The sequence below is a fragment of the Cricetulus griseus genome, chromosome 2 (genome assembly GCF_003668045.3).
Source record: "Cricetulus griseus strain 17A/GY chromosome 2, alternate assembly CriGri-PICRH-1.0, whole genome shotgun sequence".
NCBI lineage: Eukaryota > Metazoa > Chordata > Mammalia > Rodentia > Cricetidae > Cricetulus > Cricetulus griseus.
This window is the reverse complement of record NC_048595.1, coordinates 330,786,093-330,808,106: the sequence shown is the minus strand read 5'-3', so window position 1 is coordinate 330,808,106 and position 22,014 is coordinate 330,786,093. Positions and strand designations below refer to the sequence as shown.

Below are 22,014 nucleotides of genomic sequence, written 5' to 3'. Positions count from 1 at the left end.
ACAGTTCTTCATGTTGTAATGACCCCCAACCATAAAATTATTTGATTGCTACATCATAACTAGAATTTTTCTGCTGTTAGGAATTGCAATGTAACTATCTGATATGTATCCCCCTGGGGTCATGGCCCCATAGGTTGAGAACTGCTGATCTATATGTTCATGATGTAAGAAAACATCATCACTTACCTTTGCCAAATTCATACAGATACTCCTGAACACATTTTCTATTTGCTTTAAAAATAATGGGTTCCTGGTCAGCTAGTGGATTAAGGCTCTTGCCACTAATACTGACAACCTGAGATCAATTCCAGTACCTACATACTAGGAGACAACTGACTCTTTTTCTTTGGTTTTCCAAGGCAGGGTTTCCTTGTGTACCCTTGGCTATCCTGGAACTTGCTTTGTAGACCAGGCAGGCCTCGAACTCACGAAGATCCACCTGCCTTTGCTTCCTGAGTGTTGGGATTAAAGGCATGAACCACCATGCCCAGCTGAGACAACTGACTCTTAAGTTGTCTTCTAACACCTAAACAAATGCCATGGCACGTGCATGCTTAAGCACACACACAACACAAATAAAGCAGAGTACTATATAGAATCTTACCCAAATCATATGATAAGCAAATGTAATTGTGATTAAAAGGAAAATATAATACTGTGTAAGTTCTAAAAAAGTTGATTATTTATTAAAATCAATATTCAGATGCAAACAGGAAAAAAAATTACATGGAACAAAGAGCCATTGCTTTTTTAAACTATGTATTCAAAACTTTGAAACTGTATTAAAAGGCCAACTATGTATTTTCAAGTCATTGATACTTTAAAAAGTATTTTGATACTTATTATCTATTATAAAACAAGTAATGAATATTGTAATTTAGAGATAGATTTAATGTTACTAGGACATTTTAACAGCTGTAACCATTTTAGATCTACTATTCATCAGATCCATCTTTTGTTTCCAGGGGGTCATGAGGGTGGTTTAGGTAACATGCCATATGGAATAGGGATAGTATATCTTTCAAATGTGTTTCTGTAATGTCCTGGGCATCATTAACCTCTGCTTCTCTGAAGTGGGATACTATTCGTTGCCTTGGTACGGGGCTCTTGTTTGTTTTTGAAAGCATACAGTCTGGGCCTGCTTTTTCAGAGTCCATTCTGCATGCAGTGGCTTCCTGTTCTATCAGCTCTGTAGATTCCAAACCTGAGGTAGGTTTCAGTTAGAGTCTGTGGCCAAAAATAATGCATGTTTAAGTGGTTTGCAAGTCCAATTAGTAAGCCTAAGAGAAAACAATTTTAGATACTATCACTTAGCTAACACTCAATTCCAAACCACATTTGTGTTTCTCAGAGCGTGGTGTAGTATGGGAAGAAACTATTATTTTGCTGCCAGATAATGTCCATTATGTCTTTCTTTCGGCTACTATTCCAAATGCACGACAGTTTGCTGAATGGATTTGCCACCTACATAAACAGGTACTTTCATACATACTTTTCATGTTTTCATTATTTAAAAATGTTGCCGATTGGAGCTTGCCATACCCTTAAACATTTTCCGTTGCTCTTAAGGATAAAGAATATAGTATGATGTGAATCTGCTTCTTAAGTCTAGCAGCTTATCAAAATGAGTGGACTAATTAGAAATTGTCATTTCTGAGTTCCATCTACAATCTAGTATAGCTAAGCTTCTAAGAGTTGGGCTTTGGAATCTAATTTTCCAAGTTAATCCTGATGAGCTGCCAAGATTGAAAATAATGTAATACATTTACTCTTGACAGTGAGTTATAAATACACAGTAAAGGGTTGTTTTTAAGGTCTTAGGCCAGAAAAACATACTCATCTCTTGAACATTTGACTTGGTAGTTCTTATGTAAATATGTTCACACTTGGCATTCACTGTTTCTACTTTGAATTGCTCGTACTTTAATGTCTGTGTAAGACTTGCATCAAGTACTTGTTTATGAGTGTCGAACAGAAGATTGGCTCTATTTTTCTGCACTTGTTTCACACTGTTACCTTCACAAACTTTTATGTATAAGCTGTCCAGTCACATTCCTCTTCTCTGTTGCTTCTGTGAAATGGAAGCCCAATGAATCTCCCAGTGATCTCTCTGCTGTCTTTAAAAGCCTCTGTGCTACAAGAGTTTTGTTTTGTTTCTGTATATCAGGGATGCCTTGCATCATCATATTAGGCCTCTATAACAAGAGGCATTGTTGGCTGCAATTACAGGACTCTAGGATGAGCTAATGGATGATGGAAGTTCAGATAATGTTTGTCTTGATTAGAAAAGTATCACTTTCTAATATATTACGAAGGTGATAGTATGAATAGATCTGTGTTGTTCCCCCCCCCCTTTTTTTTTCACTTGCCTGGTTTTTTGAAAGAGTTAAATTTTTGTTGAATGGATCAAATACACATTTTTGCCTTGAAGAAATGAAATTCTCTTTTATTTTTTATTTTCATAGCCCTGTCATGTAATTTATACTGATTATCGACCTACTCCGTTGCAACATTACATATTTCCAGCAGGGGGAGATGGCCTTCACCTTGTGGTCGACGAAAATGTAAGGGAATAAGTCATATGTCTATGTAATGTCATCTTTTATATGTTGCTTTCCCTCAATTTTGAGCTGGAGAAAAATATTTACTGTCCTCGCCACACAGACATATTTTTTATAGTCTTAAATACTTAACTCTTCAAAAATGTTTTTTTTAAAGTATTCTTATTTTAGATACTGTATTTGATGAAGTTGTGGTGGTACTCAGCTGCATGTTTGGGAAGCTCAGATAGGAAGGTCACTTGTTTCCAGGACTTTGAGGTCAAATTAGTGAGATGGTGGTTTAAAAACAAATTGTGTCCAAGACTTTCTTCTAATGCATGAATTTACTTTCTTCCATTCTCAATATTTGAAATGCCTGGAGAATCAAGGGCTCTAGAAATGTTTTGTTTCCCAGTTTTAGTTCTCCTTTATCACATGTTGTTATCACAGGCCACTTATTTTTAAGTTACTTTTGTTATAATTATTGTGGCATTAAAGTTTTTTTCTTTGGCCAGGCTGTGGCGCATGCCTTTAATCCCAGCACTTGGGAGGCAGAGGCAGGTGGATTTCTGTGAGTTCAAGGCCAGCCTGTTCTACAAAGCTACACACACAAACCCTGACTCGAAAAATAAAAAATAAAAGAAAGTTTTCTTTGGAGAAACTTTGTGTTTAAGAAATGTTTGAATTATGGATAAATATTTGTGAGCCACCATGTTGGTTCTAGAAACTAAACCTCTGCAAGTACACCAACACTTTTAACCCATGAATCATCTCTCCAACCTTGATTATATGTTTGTAAAGTTACATGAAAGAAAATATAATTCTAGGGTGACTTCAGAGAAGATAATTTTAACACTGCAATGCAAGTGCTTCGGGATGCAGGTGATTTGGCCAAAGGTGACCAGAAGGGCCGGAAAGGAGGAACAAAAGGTAATTTGGAACTTAGTTTTTAGACAGGAGTTGTACATGTATATTGAATAGCTAAATTACTCTATTTTGTCTTTTATTTGATGTTTTTTCAGGAAGCTATGCAAAGATGACAAAATTGGATGAATAAAGGGCGATCTGTTTTTTTTTTTTTTTAACATGGCATTAAGTTAAATGTAATATGTATAGTGTACAGTTTACCCACATAAAGTGAGTAATTAGTGGGTTTGGGTGTATTAACATGATAACACCATTGCCACAGTCACCTTTAAATTTACATAACATGAAATTCACTAGTTTTAAATATGCATCTTGATAATTTTTAGTATATTCATAGAACTGCACAACTGTCTCTACTATATAATTCTAAAGCATTTTTATTAACTCCTCTCTCAAAACCGTGTGCATTAGCAGTCATCCTTCATGCTTTTTTCTCCTTATACTACAGACTTAGTTCATCCCTAGTCTTTTTTCTGTCTCTGTGGATTTGCCCTTTCTGAATGTCTCATAAAAGTAAAATCCTATGGTCTTTTGTAGCTGACTCCTTTGAGTGAAAGAAGATCCATAATTATATTATGTGTCTATGTGACCAAATAATTTGTTATGAGAATACATTATTTGAGTGGATATGATATGGATATGGAGTTGCCTCTTTTTTTTGTTGTTGTTGATTATGAATAATGCCATCAGCATTTGTCTTGTGCCACAAGTTTTTGTGGGAATATGTGTTTTCTTTTTTCTGTGTAGGTATCTAGGAGAAGGGATGAATCATATGGCAAGTCTAACCTTTTGATTACTGACGAATTATTTACCAAAGTAGCTATACCATTTGGCATTCTTCATGCTATTCCTCTGAGGAGTGTATCCGAGTATCATTTTCTTGAACATCTAAGCTGATACATAGTATGTATCTATTTGATTAGATGCATATATTATGCTCCTTATAATGTTTCTAGTGAAAATGACGTGGTCTTTCAGTGTTCTCTTCATCTGTCTCCTGTAGTCACTGATAACTTCTTACCGTGTACTTTTGGGATAAATATGGGATAAACAGTATGGGATAAATATCTGTTATAAAATCCTTTGTCCATTTAGAAGTTTTTGTTTGTTGGTTTTTTAAGACAGGGTTTTTTGTGTAACAGTCCTGGCTGTCCCGGTACTTGCTCTGTAGACCAAGTTAGCCTCGAATTCACAGAGATCTGCCTGCCTCTGCCTCCTAAGTGCTGAAATTAAAGGCATGCACCACCATTTTCATGTTGTTTTTCATTTTAAATTTATCTTATATGTATATGTATTTGTGTATTTGTGCCTTTGGAGGCTAGAAAAGGGTGTTGGGTCTCTTGGAGCTAGTTATAGATGTTTGTGAGCCATTTGTCATAAGAGCTGGAATCCCAACTCTGGTCCTCGTAATTAAGTAACAAGGGTTAATCTTAGCTGCTGAGCCATTTCTTCAGCATCTCCGTTGTCTGACTTTGAATTGGATTGTCTTTGTTGAATTATAAAAGTTCTTATAGAATTATATAGTTCTGGGTAGACCTATATCAAGTAGATATAACTTGAGGTTTTTTTTATTTCATATCATGGTAGACTGGGGTTGGTTTTCACTTGCTGCTCTTATCTGTTAAAACACAGAGTTTTTTATATTGGTGAAATCTAGTTTCACCTGTTTTTTTTTCTTTGTCATAATTGCTTCTACTTCTCATGTCAGAGCCAAGAATGCTCTGTCTAATTGAGATTGTGAAGACCTCTTTTTTTTGTTTTTTCAAGTCAAGTTTTCTCGGCGTAGCACTGGCTGTTCTGGAACGCACTATGTAGACCAGGCTGGCCTTGAGCTCACAGAGATTCACCTGCCTCTGTCTCCTGAATGCTACTATTAAAGGCGTGTACCACCCATGCTTGGCTGATCATGAAGATATTTGTTATTTTTTATTAGAGGATTTATTTTTATTATTTTTTAGTTATATTTAAGTCTATTGTCTATTTTGAGTTAATTTGGGGTGTGGTTTATTTACCGTTTGCAGGTCCATCAAATGTGTTCAAGATTGTGAAGATGATTATGGAAAGGAATTTTCAACCTGTGATTATTTTCAGTTTTAGTAAGAAAGATTGTGAAGCATATGCTCTTCAGATGACTAAATTAGATTTCAACACAGGTATTACATAACTTCCACATGGTTTTAATGTTGTGTTGGTCATACATCTGTATAATACTAGTATATGCAGTTTGATTATAATCATAAAAATAGTATGTAGTCAGCACCTCTGTAAAAACTTCATAAGATTCTCTCACTTTCTTCCCTCTCCTACTCATTTGGGTCTAGTGCATGCTGGGTAAGCACTATACCAAAAAGCTAAATCCTTGGCCCTCCTCTAGTTTATTGGAAGATATAGCTACATAGCTCTATATTAAAGCCAGATAACATTACTGAGAACCATTACAGTCATATCTTCTTGGACTTTATTGTTCTAAATGCAATTATTTTTCACCTGTCTCTGATTCATTAAAGGTAGGTCTCTTGGTTAGAATAATTTATCGAAAGCATCATCCTTCATTCTTATAGCAATCTATACCTGTTCTTTGCCTCAAATCTGCTGAATTTCTTAAAACATTTAGCAAATGCATAGTCACTGTATATATACCTCACTTAAAGTTATACTGCTGGATAATAGCATACCCTAGCCAAGACTGCCAGTCCAAGGGTTATTCAGCTCTGCCTATTGTGTATGTAACTTAAATAATAAATATAATAAGAAATCTTGAGTAACCCAAAATTAATTTTAGTTGAATTTGGGTGTGGAGATGCATGCTTGTACACCCAACACTTGGGAAGCTGAGGCAGGAGGACTGAATGGGCAGCATAGTAGACATTGCCTCAAAACAAAACAAAAACTTAGCTTTCCTATTTTCTTTATGTGCTTTAAAATCTTTTCCTTGGGTAAAAATGAGATGGCAGGTAAATTGCTTTGCTTATAACTTGCAGCATCATACTCACCAGTTGTTAGTACTCAGTTGTGAGTACTCAGGGCTATATAGTGATTAATTTAACAAATATATTTTGAGACTGATATTTGATAGACACAGTAAAGAAAGAAATGTAATCACTAACAATATCAGCTTTGGGATTGTTACTCTACAGTTAAGTATGGTGCTGTTTTACACTTAGCCTCTGTTACCTCAGAGTAGTAACAGGTGGGTAAGAACTTGTACATACTAGAATTTAATGTTGCCTCTGAGTCATTTTGGTATAGTTATTGTTACTAAAGCCCTAGCTGGCCTGGAATTCATGGCAGGACTCTTGCCTTAGCCTCTTAAAATTGTTACTATTTTTATTAACTTTTTCTTTAAGACCGCTGAATGTATTTCAAGGACAGTAAATTTTGTTATATGGTGGGTTGCTTAAAAAATTACTGATTCTTTAGCTTTGTATAGTCTTACTCTTTTTAATGAGTGAAGTTTACTATCACTGGCTTTTTTTTTTTTTTTTTTTTTTTTTCCTTTTTCTGGTTTTTTGATACGGTGTTTGTCTGAAATAGCCCTGGATGTTCTGGAACTCACATTATAGACTAGGCTAGCTTTGAACTCAGAGATCCACCTACCTCTGCCTCACAAGTACTGGGATTAAAGGCATGTGACATGTGCCACCACTGCCTGGTATCACTAACTCATTTTAATATTTATGTGCCCTTCAATTTTTCTCTTAGATGAAGAAAAGAAGATGGTTGAAGAAGTGTTCAGTAATGCAATTGACTGTTTGTCTGATGAAGATAAAAAGCTCCCTCAGGTGAGTCAGTGTCAGTAAGTATGTATGGATTTTTAACAGATAGTGGGTATTAACTCTTAGTTACTTATTGTATTGCACTGTAGCATATGTTGGCCTATGCTCTCAAACACCTTCATACACGTTTCAAGCTGCTGAAGAGTGCCAAGCAATATTTGCTGCCTGGAGGAATTTTAAGAGAGAACATAACATAATCTAGAAATTACTTCTTATATTCCTGTCTAACAAAAATTTTATTCTTGATTTTTAAGTCATTTCTCAGTTTATAAGAATACTGAAACAAGAGAGTATGAAATTTATGAAATTATGTATTCTTTAAGGTGGTATATGCCTTTAATCCCAGCACTTGGTAGACAGAGGCAGGCACATCTATGAGTTCGAGGCCATCCTAGTCTACAGAGTGACTTCCAGGACAGCTAGGAATATTACACAGAGAAACTGCCTCAAAAAATAAATAAATAAATAAAATAAAAATAAAGAAAAGAAATGAACATCTGCTTTGCTTTAATCTAGTTCATACTTTCTCTTTCACTGTTGGAATTGATTAGACAGATAAAATATGCTGACACTTAGGTGCCACTTGCAGGGATTTTGACTTTATTAGTCTACTTTGAATCTCTGTTGCTAGCTAAAATCTTTAGAAGATTCCTCCATATGATTTTACTGTTCATCCAGAGTACAAAACTACTATTTTTGACTATGGTAGTTTGTGAAAGTTAGATTGAGGCAAAAGGAAAAGTTTGAAGGTTATGCTGTGTTCTACAAATGAATGTTTTGGTTTGTAGAGGGTAGGTTACCCTACAATTACAGGGGCATGTTTCTTGAAATTTAAAATGGTATTTTAACTTAGAAAATTTTAAAATACTTTTCCTTCCCAGGTGCATGATGATTATTGAATAGCTGCTCCATGGCTTGGAGCATTTTATTCTAAAATAGTTATAATGTGGGTTTGACAGCATTAATGAGGATGTACTCATCAGTTATTCTTTTGATTTTAAAGGAAATACATTTTATAGGTTAATTTTCCATGGTTAGAGTTTGAACTGCCAAGATTGTTTATTGATTGATAAGGGATTACTGCCTCAGCCTCTGGAAGAGTTAGGACTGTAACTGTAAACCTCCATACCAATTTACAGACAGACTCTGCTGTCACAGCCTAGACTTTTGTGTAGGAGATAAAGTTAGAACTTACAAAGTTTACAATTTTGAGGAACAAAATACTTGTATGTATTTGAACATGGTTATCATGTTAAAGCTAGGCCATAGTTGTATTTCTAGTTTAATATGTGGGCATATGGGTTTGGTTTTACTTTAATCTGGGAAAGTTTTTTTACAAGTTTCTTTAAATATAAATGTTTTCTTCTTTAGTTACCCATTTTTAAAAATTTAACATTTTAAATTCTTTTTTCCTTATAACATAAACATTATCCCAAAATTACAGGTTGAGCACGTACTTCCTCTTTTGAAACGGGGGATTGGTATTCACCATGGTGGTTTACTTCCTATTTTGAAGGAAACTATAGAAATTCTCTTTTCTGAAGGATTGATAAAGGTATTGTTTTGTTTTGTTTTTTAATGTTTTAAGTTCTGTTGTATGAACAACATAAGTTCTAGTGACCATTGTTACAGGCAGGTCTATTGTTGTTGTTTGATTTTTACTTTGCTGGAGGCCAAATCCAGGTTCTTTCTGTGTTTGGCCAGCATTCCACCACCCAGTCTTTATTGGGAGATCTTTGGGATCTTGTCTTCTCTCATTTTTGTCTGACACAGTGTCTTACTGTGTATCCAGGCTGTCCTCTAGCAGCAGTCCTCCTGCTTTGCCTTTTTTTTTGTGCCCGTTCACTGTTACAAAGTTGGGGTGTACATAGAAAAAGTTTAGTTTCTTATGTAAGTGACACCACCTGACTGTAGTACAGTTGTGCAGAATGTGGTATTAGACTTGAGTTGACTGGGTAACTAACTGCTCATCTCCCTCATACATGATTGATTACAGGGTTAGTTTAGATGAGTTGTTTTAAGATGTTCAATTGAACTCAGTGGGAATCTAGTTTGATCTTTAAAAAAAAAAAAAACTTACTGATGCCTATATTCAGAAGTGGGATATTTGAAATGGGAAACAACTTCAGAGTATAAGCACTGCTGTGTGTTTTATCCTGAGAGTTCGCAGCCTTATGAAGAACATTTAAGATAAATGTTTTAATGAAATGCTAGTATTTACACCCAGATCCTAGTAATTCCTTGTTGATGCTCTTCTGTAGATCCATTAATGGGTCATTTTTCAAGAGTGTGAGTGATAATTACAGGTTATTGAATTCAAGTAAAATAGTTATAAGTAAAATAAAAGGAGAAAGTTCATCTTGCCCCTTTCCCAGAAATATTCACTAGCATACATTCAAATATTACATGACTTTTTTTGCATTGTCATTTTTGTTGTCGTTTTGGCTTACGTATGGTTCATTTTTTAATGACTAGAATTCTTTTGAGTTGATATAGTATTATCTTTCCTCTTGATGAATATTTAATACATTATTGACTTATAACCAAATGTTTTTGTTGGTAAAGGCTTAGAATTCAGTGGTCATGAGTCTGTACTGCTCTAGAAACCTAATTGTGAAGCATGTTCAAAACTAGTTCATTATCATTGAAAAAGCCAGGAAAATTGACTGTGCTTAGAAAGATACTCTACTGCCTCATCTTTGTCCTTTAGTCCAGTGGAGTTCTCTCCATTTACTTGCACTAGGATGTAAGAAAGATTAATTTCCCTGGATTAATAATTTGACAAGTGTAAAGGAAATTAAATGTTATTTAATAGTGATGTCTATTATGCAATGTCATTATGTAATATTATCTATGATTCAATCATTGTGTCTCTCATATTGTGTAATGTTATATTATGGGATATCTATTATTTAATAGATCTAGAATTCATCTTGTCACTTATGTTTATAAAACATCATTAAAGAACTAAGTTTAAAAATTAATGCTAGGTTTATTTATAATTGAAATATGACAGTTTTTACCTTAAAATCTATTAACTAATTATATAATTGCTTGTTTATTTAGGCCTTATTTGCCACAGAGACTTTTGCTATGGGAATTAATATGCCAGCTAGAACTGTTTTATTTACAAATGCCCGTAAATTTGATGGGAAAGATTTTAGATGGGTAAGTAATTAATTGTATTTAAAAATAACAACTAATCTTCATTTTATCTCACATTACTTTGGATCATATCATTGAGGTTTTTAGTTCCAAATGTTTAAGAGCTTCAGATGTAAGTGGAGTTTGTCTAATCTGAAAATCCAAACTACTTCAAAGTCTAGAACTTGAACACTAATATAATGTCTCAAAAAAGTATTGGAATTTGAGACATATCAGATTTTAGATTTTCAGACAAGTGATGCTCAATAGGGTATGTGCAAATATCTTAAAATCTCAAGTACTTCTATTCCCAAGCTTGTTAAGAAAAAAGGTCCATCAATAGTGAACCTTAGATCCTTTTAATTTGTCCCTACCCCCTCAGTCAGCTTTCCTTCAGATGGCAGGTTTTACAGATAGGGTGCCAATGATTTATGAAGTTATTTAAAGCACTCCCACTGCAATGACTGTAGTTATACTTGTAATTACCCCTTCACCTTTTAGACTAGAGGACCACAACAGTTTATACATGTCTTCTTCTCAAGAAGGAAGGAAAGTTGAGAGTGTGGCTGAAACATAGAATTGGAGTAAAGGATAAATCTAATCTCAAGGGAAATATCCCGTTTAGCAGTGGTTACCAAGCTTAAGATGAGAAGTAGAGTGATAATAGATACTCGGGTCCTAAAGTAAAAACAAGCTGGAGCTTTGTATGGTGGCTCACACCTGTAGGCTCAGCACTTGGAATGTAAGAATGTATATACCTCATCTATACTAGTGAGTTCTAGGCCACACAGGAAGGGGTAGACCATTCCTCAAACAAAAAATAATAATTTCACCTTGATGTCTGTCTAACAAATATGTATAGGAAAGGTACAGCATAAGAACAGAAGACAGAGGCTAGCTGGAGAGATGGTTCAGCAGTTAAGAGCACTTCCTGCTCTTCTAGAGGACCCAGGTTCAATTCTCAGCAACCACATGGTGGCTAACATCTGTCTGTGACTCCAGTTCCAGATATTCTTCTGACATCTGTGGGCAGTGTATTGTTTAAACATGGTGCACAGACATACATGTAGGTAAAATGCCCATACAAGTAAATAAAAAAGTAAATAAACAGTGGTGGAGTAGTATTTGTCAGTCAGGCAGTGAAGTGCTGTTGGGTTTGAAAAAGAAGTGATAATAAATTAGCAATCCTTCCAGAAATTAACAATATTATTAAGCCAGTATATGTATCAGAGTAAGACACATAACACAATAACATTGTCTCATACTTGCAAACTTGAACCCCAGGCCAGATTGAATTCTCCCATCATTTCCAAATACTGTCATCCATACCTACAAATTTATGAAATCTTGGGAGGAATAATAGCAGTGTTTCAATGCTGTGCTTTAAAACAATGGTTCTCAACTTATGGATTGCAACCGTACTTGGGTTTGCACGACCCTTTCACTGGGTTTTTTTAAGACCATGACCATTGGAAAACTAACAGTAGCAGGATTACAGTAATAAAGTAGCAATGAAATAATTTTATGGTTGGGCGTCACCACAACATGAGGAACTGTATTAAAGGGTTACAGTATGAGGAAGGTCGAGAACCAGTGCTTTAAAACCTTCCTCCCTTCAGTGTGTCTTGACGTGGTCCTCAATGCTGTTTTAAAAGACCTGTAGTCAGGTACATTAAAATATTTAACTAGTCTCCTCCTTCCACATCCTTACTGAAGACCCATTTTCCCTGGGAGAACCACTAAAATCCATTATGTGCAAAAAACAGAAGTCTTTGACTAGGAGTCTGGTTGCATTGTAGCACTTCTCTGAGCCAATAGTTCTGTGTGTAGACCTTAAAAGCTTTTTAGTTACTTTATATAATCCTCATGTGGTTCAGTAGCCACACTTGCTTTCTGTAGTAACTTACTTAGTAATTATGCTTATTGGCCTAGAACCATGTACAAAAGCTTTACTTTTTTTCAGGGCCAGACAAGCACTTGTCATAACAACCCATAGCACATGCACATGTAAAGAATATTTTTAATGTGTTGGGTGCTATACAAAAAGAAATAATTTTGTGTCATGGATCCTGTAAGATCACGATCATAAAATTTAGTGTGATATACTGCAATGTAATGATGCCTTTTGATTCTGCTCAGATTTTACTGGGCTGTCTTGAGACATTTGATCTTATCGGTAGTCTTTTTGTTCTTTTTTTTCCTGATAATCCTCTTGTTCCTTGGCAATCAGTATGTCTTCCTAAATTAATGGTTCTTAATTCTTCTTTAGTCATACGTTTAGGAAAAACCAGCCTAGATCTAGACGTTCTCTATAGGAGTATAGTTCACAGTCATGTGCAGAAATCACAGCTGGTTGTTCAGGTGGATCTGAACTGTAAGAGGCTTCTCTACCTGCCTATGTTGAACAAACAGGGTACCAGTATTTTGGGTTGTCAGTTTCTTTACCTTTGTAATGTCAAAAGGCCTGATCTTCCCGGCTAGATTGGTCTTATTGATAAATGAATCTACCAGTCCCCAGAGAAACCTGCCAAGAATTGTACTCCCTTGGGAGGAGGGGCAATTTCGTATTAATTTAATTTTTGAAGGTTTTGAAGTTATTATAATCAAGTAAGAAGTTATAGTTGTTGAGTTTGCTTTGTAGTTAGTGTACTTAAGTTTGCCTGGTTTAGGTTTTTTTGTTTGTTTTTCATAATATGTAGCTGAAAGGTATTTTTTTATGTCAGTATTTCCTGGTAGCTGACATTCAGAAATTGACAGTTGGTTTAGTGCATAGTTAAGTCATTTTACAACTAAAATTTATGTTTCATGAGATTCTCATATGCTTTTCACTGTTTTGCCTTAACTTTCCCAAAAGTTCATTTTTAAATGGTTTCATGAAATGTGCAAATTATTTGTGAATTCAACAATAAGAGGAAATATCAGGATATATTTTTTTTAACCAGACTTTCTCCTAAACTTGAAAATGTTATCATATTCAGATTTCCTCTGGTGAGTACATCCAGATGTCTGGCCGTGCTGGAAGGAGGGGAATGGATGACAGAGGAATTGTAATTCTTATGGTAGATGAAAAGATGAGCCCAACAATTGGAAAACAACTACTTAAGGTAAGAATCTGTTCTTTTCTAAGGATTCTAGGAATATACATTTGGGACTACTTTAAATGCATGCAGGAGTCAATTTCTTCCACCACATGCATCCTAGGGATTGAAATTAGGTCTTCAGACTTAAGGCAAACACCATTCCCTTCTGAGCCATCTAATTGGCATTCATTGTGAGTTTTGGATAGTCTGGAATTTTTGTTTTGTTTTAGGCAAGGTCTGATGCATAGGCCACCCTCAGACTTGCTATGTCTTAAGCTGGCTTCAAACTCATCCTGATTTCTTGTCTGTCTCTTAAATGCTAGATTACAGCAGGATCTATTTGTCATTTTCTGCAATATTTATTGATCCTACCCACTGGGAGACCAAAAATGCAATCTTGCTTTGTGCTTGGAAGGAGAGAGAGTTAAGCATATTTTACATACTGTCTCTAAACCACTATATCCCTACTGATTTTATTCACCCTTTACTTTTAAAGAGATTAACCATGTTATCACTTTGCTTTGTGCACCAAAAGAAAAAAGAATTTATATATTCCTGTATTTGTTAGTATAGGATAAATTTTTAAGCATATTAAAGGTCTTTTGCAAATTTATTTCAGAAATGTGCAAAATTGTCATGCTTTTACTTTAAGGGCTCAGCTGATCCCCTGAATAGTGCTTTCCATCTGACCTATAACATGGTTTTGAACTTACTACGAGTAGAAGAAATTAATCCCGAGTACATGCTGGAAAAATCCTTCTACCAGTTTCAGCATTATAGAGCAATTCCAGGAGTAGTAGAGAGTAAGTTCAAAATTTCTTTCGTTCAACTGCATGTGACTGACTGCCTTACTGGTTGTTTTGATCACCTGCTTTTTGGGTTTTGTTTGTTTTGTTGTTCTTTTTGTTGTTGTTTTCTTCTAATAAAGCAAATCTTGGTCATTAAGATAAAGAATGTAGAACTGTAATTCTGGGTTTGTAGACTGAAACATTCAAAATAAATGTAGACAGTTCTAACAAGATGCTTTCTTCTAGTTGGATCAACCACAGTGTAACATGGTTTTAGTATATACATATTATTTATTTAATATATATATTTCATTCAAAAATTCATGCCCTTGAGTAATCATGTAACAATAAGCTCAATGTAAATTTTATATATAAGTTGAATATATTGGTCTCATGAAGAATACTATACCAGTCTGGGGAGATGGCTCAGTCAGTAGAGAGTCTGTTGTACACGCATGGGGACTTGAATTTGGATCCTAGCATCCTTGGTGATTTTGTTTCTGCTTTTTTTTTTTTTTTTCCTATTAGTTCAAGTTAGGGAACAAGCTTGTTTCACATGTAAGTCCCTTCTCCCTCTCCCTCCCCTCATCCTCATCCCTCCTCCCCCACTCCCAACCTACCCCCCCACCCCATTCACCTACCACTCCCCAGGCTGGGTAGGGCCCTCAACGGGGGCTCTGCAAAGTCCACCAAATCTTCCTGTGCTGGGCCTGGGCTCTTCCCCATGTGTCCAGGGCCAGAGTGTATCCCTTCACATGGGATGGGCTCTCAAAGTCTCTTCTTACACCAGGGAAAAATGCTAATCCACTTCCAGAGGCTCCCTGGAATACAGAGGCCTCCTTATTGACATCCATGTTCAGGGGTCTGGATCAGTCTTGTACTGGCCTCCCAGATAGCATCTGAGGTCGATGCGCTTGTTTCTGCTTTTTTAATTGTGGTGGCACATGATTGTAACCCTAGTACTGGATGGAATAAGAGGCAGGAGGATCCCTGGTATTCACTGGCCAACGAGTCTAGCTAATTGGTGTACTGTATTCATTAAGAATCCATGTCTTAAAAAATAAAGTGGAGAGCGTTAGTGGAATGCACACCAGAAACACATACATTCATTTGCACATGTACCTTTGCACATTCACACACACACAAGCACATAATGTACACACACACACACACACATGAAAAGAATGCTATAGTCTTGTGAATGATTAAGAAAATACAGTAGTGCTTTAATTTGGGTTTGAATGGAGTAGATTCAAAATATCTAATTCTTTTTTTGGTTTTTCGAGACCTGGTTTCTCTGTGGCTTTGGAGGCTGTCCTGGAACTAGCTCTTGTAGACCAGGCTGGTCTCAAACTCACAGAGATCCACCTCTCTCTACCTCTGCCTCCCAAGTGCTGGGATTAAAGGCGTGTGCCACCACCACCCAGCTCACTTTTCTTGGAGGTGTTTTGGTGTGTCTATGTATTTGTACATAGGTGTACATGTGGAGGCCAGAGGTGGGCATCAGGTGTCTTCCTCTTAGCATTCTTATCTTTGTCCCCTTAGACAGGTCTTTTACTGAACCTGGAACACTACTTTTTGCTGTGCCAGTGGCCTTCATCACTTCACAGAAGTGATCTTTCTGTTTCTCTTCCATATCACTGTTTGCAGGCAATGAGTGGCCATGCTAGATCTAAACTTGGGTCATCATACATGTGGAAGAACCTTTCTTGTTCATTGAACTGTCTCCTACATTTTTTTCTTCTTTTCCCCATTACTCTATTTGTTTTGGCAGTGGAGTACACATGTCCTGGCATGCACATGGAACTCAGAGGACAACTTGCACAAGTCAGTTCTCACCCCACCATGTGCTGACGTCACTATGCAGGGAATTGAAGTTGGGTGTATCAGAATTAGTGGCACACACCTTTATCTGCTGGGCCATCTTTCTGTCCCTTCCTTAGTTTTCAGGCAAGATTTGTCATTTTCGGCTAGCTTGTCTGACCAGCAAACCCCTGGGATCCATTTGTAACACTGGGGTTGCCGAAGTGCCTGCCATGGATACCAGGGATCTTTTTATTTCAAGAGAGGATTTCTCTGTGTAACTTAGGAGCCGGTCCTGGAACTCAAACAGCATAGACAGCTGTTTGACATTGAATTTGACAATGATTTCTTAGATATGAACAAATACATACATTAGTAAATTGGATTTCAATGAAAGTAAAAACTTGTTCTTGAAACTATGAAGAAGGTAGAAATGTGATAAATATTTACAAACCCTCTATCTAATAAAAAAAAATCTAGATCCAGAATGTATAATAAACTCTTAGACTCAACAAAAGACAATTCAGTTTAAAAATGGACAAATGGGCTAGGGGTGTGGCTTAATGGTCAGATACTTTTCTAGCATGTGAAAGGCCCTGGGTTTATTCCCCAGTTCTTCAAAACGTGAATAAAGTAAGTAATGGCAAACCATAAAGAAATGGCAAAAAGTACATAGTAGGATCCCGAGCATCATGGCTGAGAAATAACCACTTACACACTCACTGGGATCAGTACTCTTTTAAAAAGGCAAACAAAATGGTATGTTACTATAAAAGATTGTTAAAAATTCCTTGGGTTGAGTGGAGATTTGCAACAGAAACTCCACTCACGGTTGAGTGGAAACATGTTCAAACAAAGGCTGTCCATGAATATAATAGCACCTTGAACAGTAACTGAAGAGTAAAAGAAGGGGCACACATCCATCAACTGTAAATGTTTAAGTGAGTGGAGTATATGTTTTTACAAAGTCTGGAACTATATAATGGTGACAAATTCTCTGTGATGTTTTTTTCACCATAGCAAAAATAAGTTAACACTGGAATGAAAACGTAATGGAGTGCTTTAGGGAGAAAGCTTACCCCCAGAAAGGCAGAGTAGGGAGTAGAATGTAGATAGTAGTTTAGCAAGGAGGCTAATGGCTATAGGAGACATAGAATCTCAGTGACTAGCTATGTTCTGTAGAATCATAGTAGAAAAATAGTCTTTTTGTAATTTATGTGAGCTATGTAGTATTTCTCATAGCCTTATCTATGCTCTGTTTACAGAGGTCAAGAACTCGGAAGAGCAGTATAATAAAATAGTGATCCCCAATGAAGAAAATGTAGTCATCTATTACAAGATTAGACAGCAGCTTGCCAAGCTGGGAAAAGAGATTGAGGAATATATTCATAAGCCAAAATACTGCTTACCATTTCTACAGCCAGGTCGCCTAGTAAAGGTATGCCATAGTCTGTATAAAGTATTTGTATATTACAATGTCTTAAAATGTTTTGATTGAAGTCTGTTGTTTATATTGGTAAAATGTTTCCTGCTATACGATGTGATCAGGATCCGTTATTTCACCTGTTTCACATCGTCCCAATTTAGGTGTTTACATGAAGGTTTTTTAGCTAGTTTTAAATCTCAAATGATTAGGTATAAAATGCTTGATATTCTCAGAACAAACAGTGTTCTGTTTAACATTTGTTTTCCAGGTGAGAGATTCCTATTGTGGCAGTTCTGAGAGCTGATGAAATCAGCTCTAGTGTTGGGTGTTTTGTTTTACTATAGAGTTAATACCTTGTGATCTTTTAAAAACATTAGGAAAAATTAAAAATCTTGTTAGCCTACAATGTAGCTAGATATAGAAGACTACAATTGCATATTTGATATAAACATTATTTTTTTTGCTTGTTTTATTTTCAGGTGAAAAATGAAGGAGATGATTTTGGCTGGGGAGTAGTAGTGAATTTCTCAAAAAAGTCAAATGTTAAGGTAAATTGTTGCCCCTGAAGAGATATGGGGATTTCCTAATAAGAGATTCTAATTTCATAAGTTTATGTTTCTCCTCTTTGAGTTCATCAGATTATTGCCTACAACAGCTAAATAATAAAAATAACAAGCACATGACTTATGGCTGACTCAATTTCAAGATTAGCCACTCTTCTAACAAATTAGCAGGATCATATTGTATTTCATAGAGATAAATTTATGATACTACTGATTTTGTTGCTTTTCTAATTTTTACACACTACTCATTAGAAATTTGCAAGTGATATTTGATGTCATAGGTGGTCATGGTCATAATAGTAAGTTAGAATTAATAAGCACCTGAGTTACTCCTGTGCTTTGCCATCACAAGACTCCTTTGAGGGAATCAGAGACAGCCTTATGAATTAAACATTAACTGAGCTGCATGTGCAATAATGGGAAATTTTGAAAAAATAAGCAATGTTCACATACACAGAACTAACATATATGCCTTTTTAACTCTGCTTTTCTAGCCTAATTCTGGTGAACTGGATCCTTTGTATGTGGTGGAAGTACTCCTGCGCTGTAGCAAAGAAAGCCTGAAAAATTCTGCTACCGAGGCAGCAAAGCCAGCAAAACCTGATGAGAAAGGAGAGATGCAGGTTTGTGAGCTTTTCACCTTCAGATTTATTATATAAGCTTTCTTAAAGTTATTTAATTAGATAAGCTTTCAGTTAAATGTAAGACATTTGGCAAAATAGTGAGAGAAAGAGACAGAAAAAAAATTAATGTAAAGGACACTTACCATATGAAATACTCACTTGTTTGTGTGTGGTTTGTTGTTTTTCTCCCAGTACTGGGCCTTGCTCTCAAGGTCTTGTGCATGGTGCATGCTAGGCAAGTGTTCTGCCACTGAGGTACAAGTTATAATAAACTTGATTTCTACAACGTAAAATCTGCCACTGTTTCTTTGGATCAATAATTCATTATAGGATGTAGAACTGGCAATATTTAAAGACATTTTAATATTGAACTTTTTAATGATTTAGGAGTCTATAATTCTGAATACTGCCTACCTTTTCATCTCTGTTCTTCAGTGTTCTAGTTTGTTCTCCAGAATTCTACCATCAAAAGATATCTTTATGTTTTCCCAGCATTGCTGCACCTATTGACTGCTTACTTGTAAAAGAGGCTAGAACTCCTCCTTTGGTGCATTTTCACTGCACCTGAAGGAAGGACCTTAGAAACTACTGCAATTGGAAATAGCACATGTGTGGCACTCATCTCAAGACTGCAATTCTCATGGAGGATGTTGCTAGATCACCCTATATTTATTATTAAAAGTGGGGCTTATATCCAAGACAGTAATCTATGTAGCCATCCTTCATTTATTGGTACTAACATTTTAGCTGAAGCTATTGCTGTCTTTCATTGTTTATAGGCCCTACTTTTATTAAGCCTCCCTCTTACTTGGTACCAGGAGATTGTGGACCTTAGGTTTAATTCAGTAAGGAGCCTCTTTAGGGAAGAAGCCTTGTGAAAACTGAGGGTCTTTCCTAGATCTACTTCTAATGGTGCTTTAAAAATTTCATTTATTTTAATTTATACTTCACTGAGTAGAAGGATGCTGAAGTGAATGGGAGTATAGAGTCAGGGTGGGTACAATATGGCTGTGAACACTTTAAGTTATCTTCCCTAGGAGAAAGGGCTTCTCTGGCTGACAAATACAGTGTTGTTTGTCATAGAATCTATCCAATGGAAGTTATATAATCAAGACACTGGCCTGTGTAATTCTGGGCCACCTACTCTTTAACGGTTTGTTCCCCAGAGTTGGTGAAAACAGAGGCAGTTGTGTGTGTGTGTGTGTGTGTGTGTGTGTGTGTGTGTGTGTGTGTGTGTGTAGGTGAGTATCACCTCAGTCACTGTACCATATTTTTGAGACCATCTCTCACTGATCCAGAAATGCCAGCTTCTTCTACCTCTGCCTCTCCATTAGTATTACAAGCACCTGCCTCTGCCAGCTTTTACATGAGTGTTGGGAATAGAACTCAGGTTTATGCTTTATGTGTACACCATACACGTGTATGTGTGTGCACCAAGTCAGTTGCCTATGTAAAAGGAAAGGGTATTATATTTCCCAAGCTGACATTACAATAGGTTATGCATAAGCAGTCCATACTGAATCATTTACACACTGAGCCATTTCTCTGGCCTCAAATTTTCATAGTTCTAATTGGGGAATTCTTGGCGTTCCTTTTCCTATACTCAATAGTACCTGTTGAACTATTTTATACATAAAAATTTAATGAGTTAGACACTATTTTATCCACATTTTTAGGATGAGGAAATTGAAATGTAGGAAAAGTTAGGTAGCTTCTTCAGGGTCCTGCAGCTAGTTGAAGGCTGACTTCAAACATAGGTGACCCTAAGTTTGGAGTATGTACTGAGCCATCATGACACTCCTGTGGAATATGCAGGAGCTTTACACACATCTTTTTACCTATGCATGTGCTTGCTGTTGTAAAGACAGTCTTTGGGGGGGGGGCATAAGTATAAACGTGGCTGTGGAAGACTAAATGCTGACAGATGTGAGCTTAGGAAATGGTTGGCCTCACTGCAAGTGGACTTAGGCCTTCCAGATGATAACAGTCAGAGAAGCAGAATTTAATGGTGAGGGAAGGCATACTTAACTGGAGAAAGCTTGGGAGAAAGTTTTTGTATGTGTGTTCTGGAAGATGATTTCTAAGGAAATGTATTACCTTCTCTTTAAAGAGCTCCTCCTTCATCTCATTCCAGTCCATGTGGAACTTGCACGCTCTTTCCTGGACTTTCTAACCCTTTTACACAGGGACATTATTCTGTAGAGCTAGAGTGTCTTTATGTGTTTGAAAAATGCCAAGTAGTGAGAATACAAGCATGAATAAGTTGGACTCTGAAGAGAGAGGGTCTTCAGTTAATGTACCATTTGTTAAGATTTCCAGTAGTTTTTACATACTAGTCTACTAAGGTTTAGGCTTTGGTGGTAAGCAGTTGGTCTGAAACATACTGTAAATGCTGCTTCCTTTGATGGATACAGTTTTTGGAAATGTGGAATTTATTTGTAGTCTTACATAACACTTTGTTTGTAGGTCGTTCCAGTTTTAGTGCATCTCTTATCTGCCATCAGCACTGTTAGGCTTTATATTCCAAAAGACCTTCGGCCTGTGGACAACCGACAGAGTGTTTTAAAATCCATACAGGTATGTATTTTAGTTTAGAGCTTAAACATAAATCTTACATAAATAGGATTAACCTAGAAATGACTGAAATGCTTTCACATATATTTCAGAGAAACTGTAAACACATAATAATGAGTTTTCTTCATAAAGTTAGTGATTGTAGATCTGAGTACAGCATCGATGTATATTACCAAAGGAAGATTCATAAATTGCAACATTAATCTTCACTGTGCTATAATAAATAGGATTTTTCTTTTTCATTAAGATATTTTATTTTCTAGTGGGTGGTGGTGACACACACCTATAATTCTCCACTCTGTGGAGTTTGAGACAGCCTGGTCTACAGAACTGTTTCCTCTAGGACAGCTAGGGTGCACAGAAAACCCTGCCTAAAAAAAAAAAAAAAAAAAAAAAAAAATTAATTTTAAAAATGCTTCCTTTACATTGGGACAAATATAACTTTCAAAATTTTTAATTTTTTGCTAGAAATAAAGAAAAAAGTTGGATAAAAGCAGTTGAGCATTTACTATACAGAGAAGACCCTCTAGAATTTGAGAAAACATCAGTAAATAAGTTGCTTTAATTTTAGAGTAGGAATCTTTTAAAAGATTTATTTTATTTGTCTGAGTATTTTGCCTGCATGTATGCAAATATGCTTGGTGCTTGTGAAGGTCAGAGGAGTGGGTAGGGTCCCCTGGAACTGGAGGAATGATTAGTTGCCAGCATTTGGTGGTGACTGATAGGAATTGAACCTCGGTCCACAATAACAAATGCTCTTATCTGCTGAA

The 22,014-nt window shown here is 36.1% G+C and overlaps 1 protein-coding gene across 1 annotated transcript in view; it reads left to right on the top strand.

The window, feature by feature from the left end:
• Positions 1-22,014, top strand: part of Mtrex (Mtr4 exosome RNA helicase) — a 57,940-nt gene that overhangs the window by 15,792 nt on the left and 20,134 nt on the right. Inside the window, exons 8-20 of the mRNA XM_027401453.2 lie at positions 1,352-1,476; positions 2,466-2,564; positions 3,368-3,470; positions 5,489-5,620; positions 7,170-7,249; positions 8,688-8,798; positions 10,310-10,411; positions 13,366-13,491; positions 14,120-14,270; positions 17,324-17,496; positions 17,964-18,032; positions 18,542-18,670; positions 21,137-21,247. Of these exons, the coding sequence (XP_027257254.1) occupies positions 1,352-1,476; positions 2,466-2,564; positions 3,368-3,470; positions 5,489-5,620; positions 7,170-7,249; positions 8,688-8,798; positions 10,310-10,411; positions 13,366-13,491; positions 14,120-14,270; positions 17,324-17,496; positions 17,964-18,032; positions 18,542-18,670; positions 21,137-21,247 (1,511 nt within the window). The remainder of the gene's footprint in view (positions 1-1,351; positions 1,477-2,465; positions 2,565-3,367; positions 3,471-5,488; positions 5,621-7,169; positions 7,250-8,687; positions 8,799-10,309; positions 10,412-13,365; positions 13,492-14,119; positions 14,271-17,323; positions 17,497-17,963; positions 18,033-18,541; positions 18,671-21,136; positions 21,248-22,014) is intronic.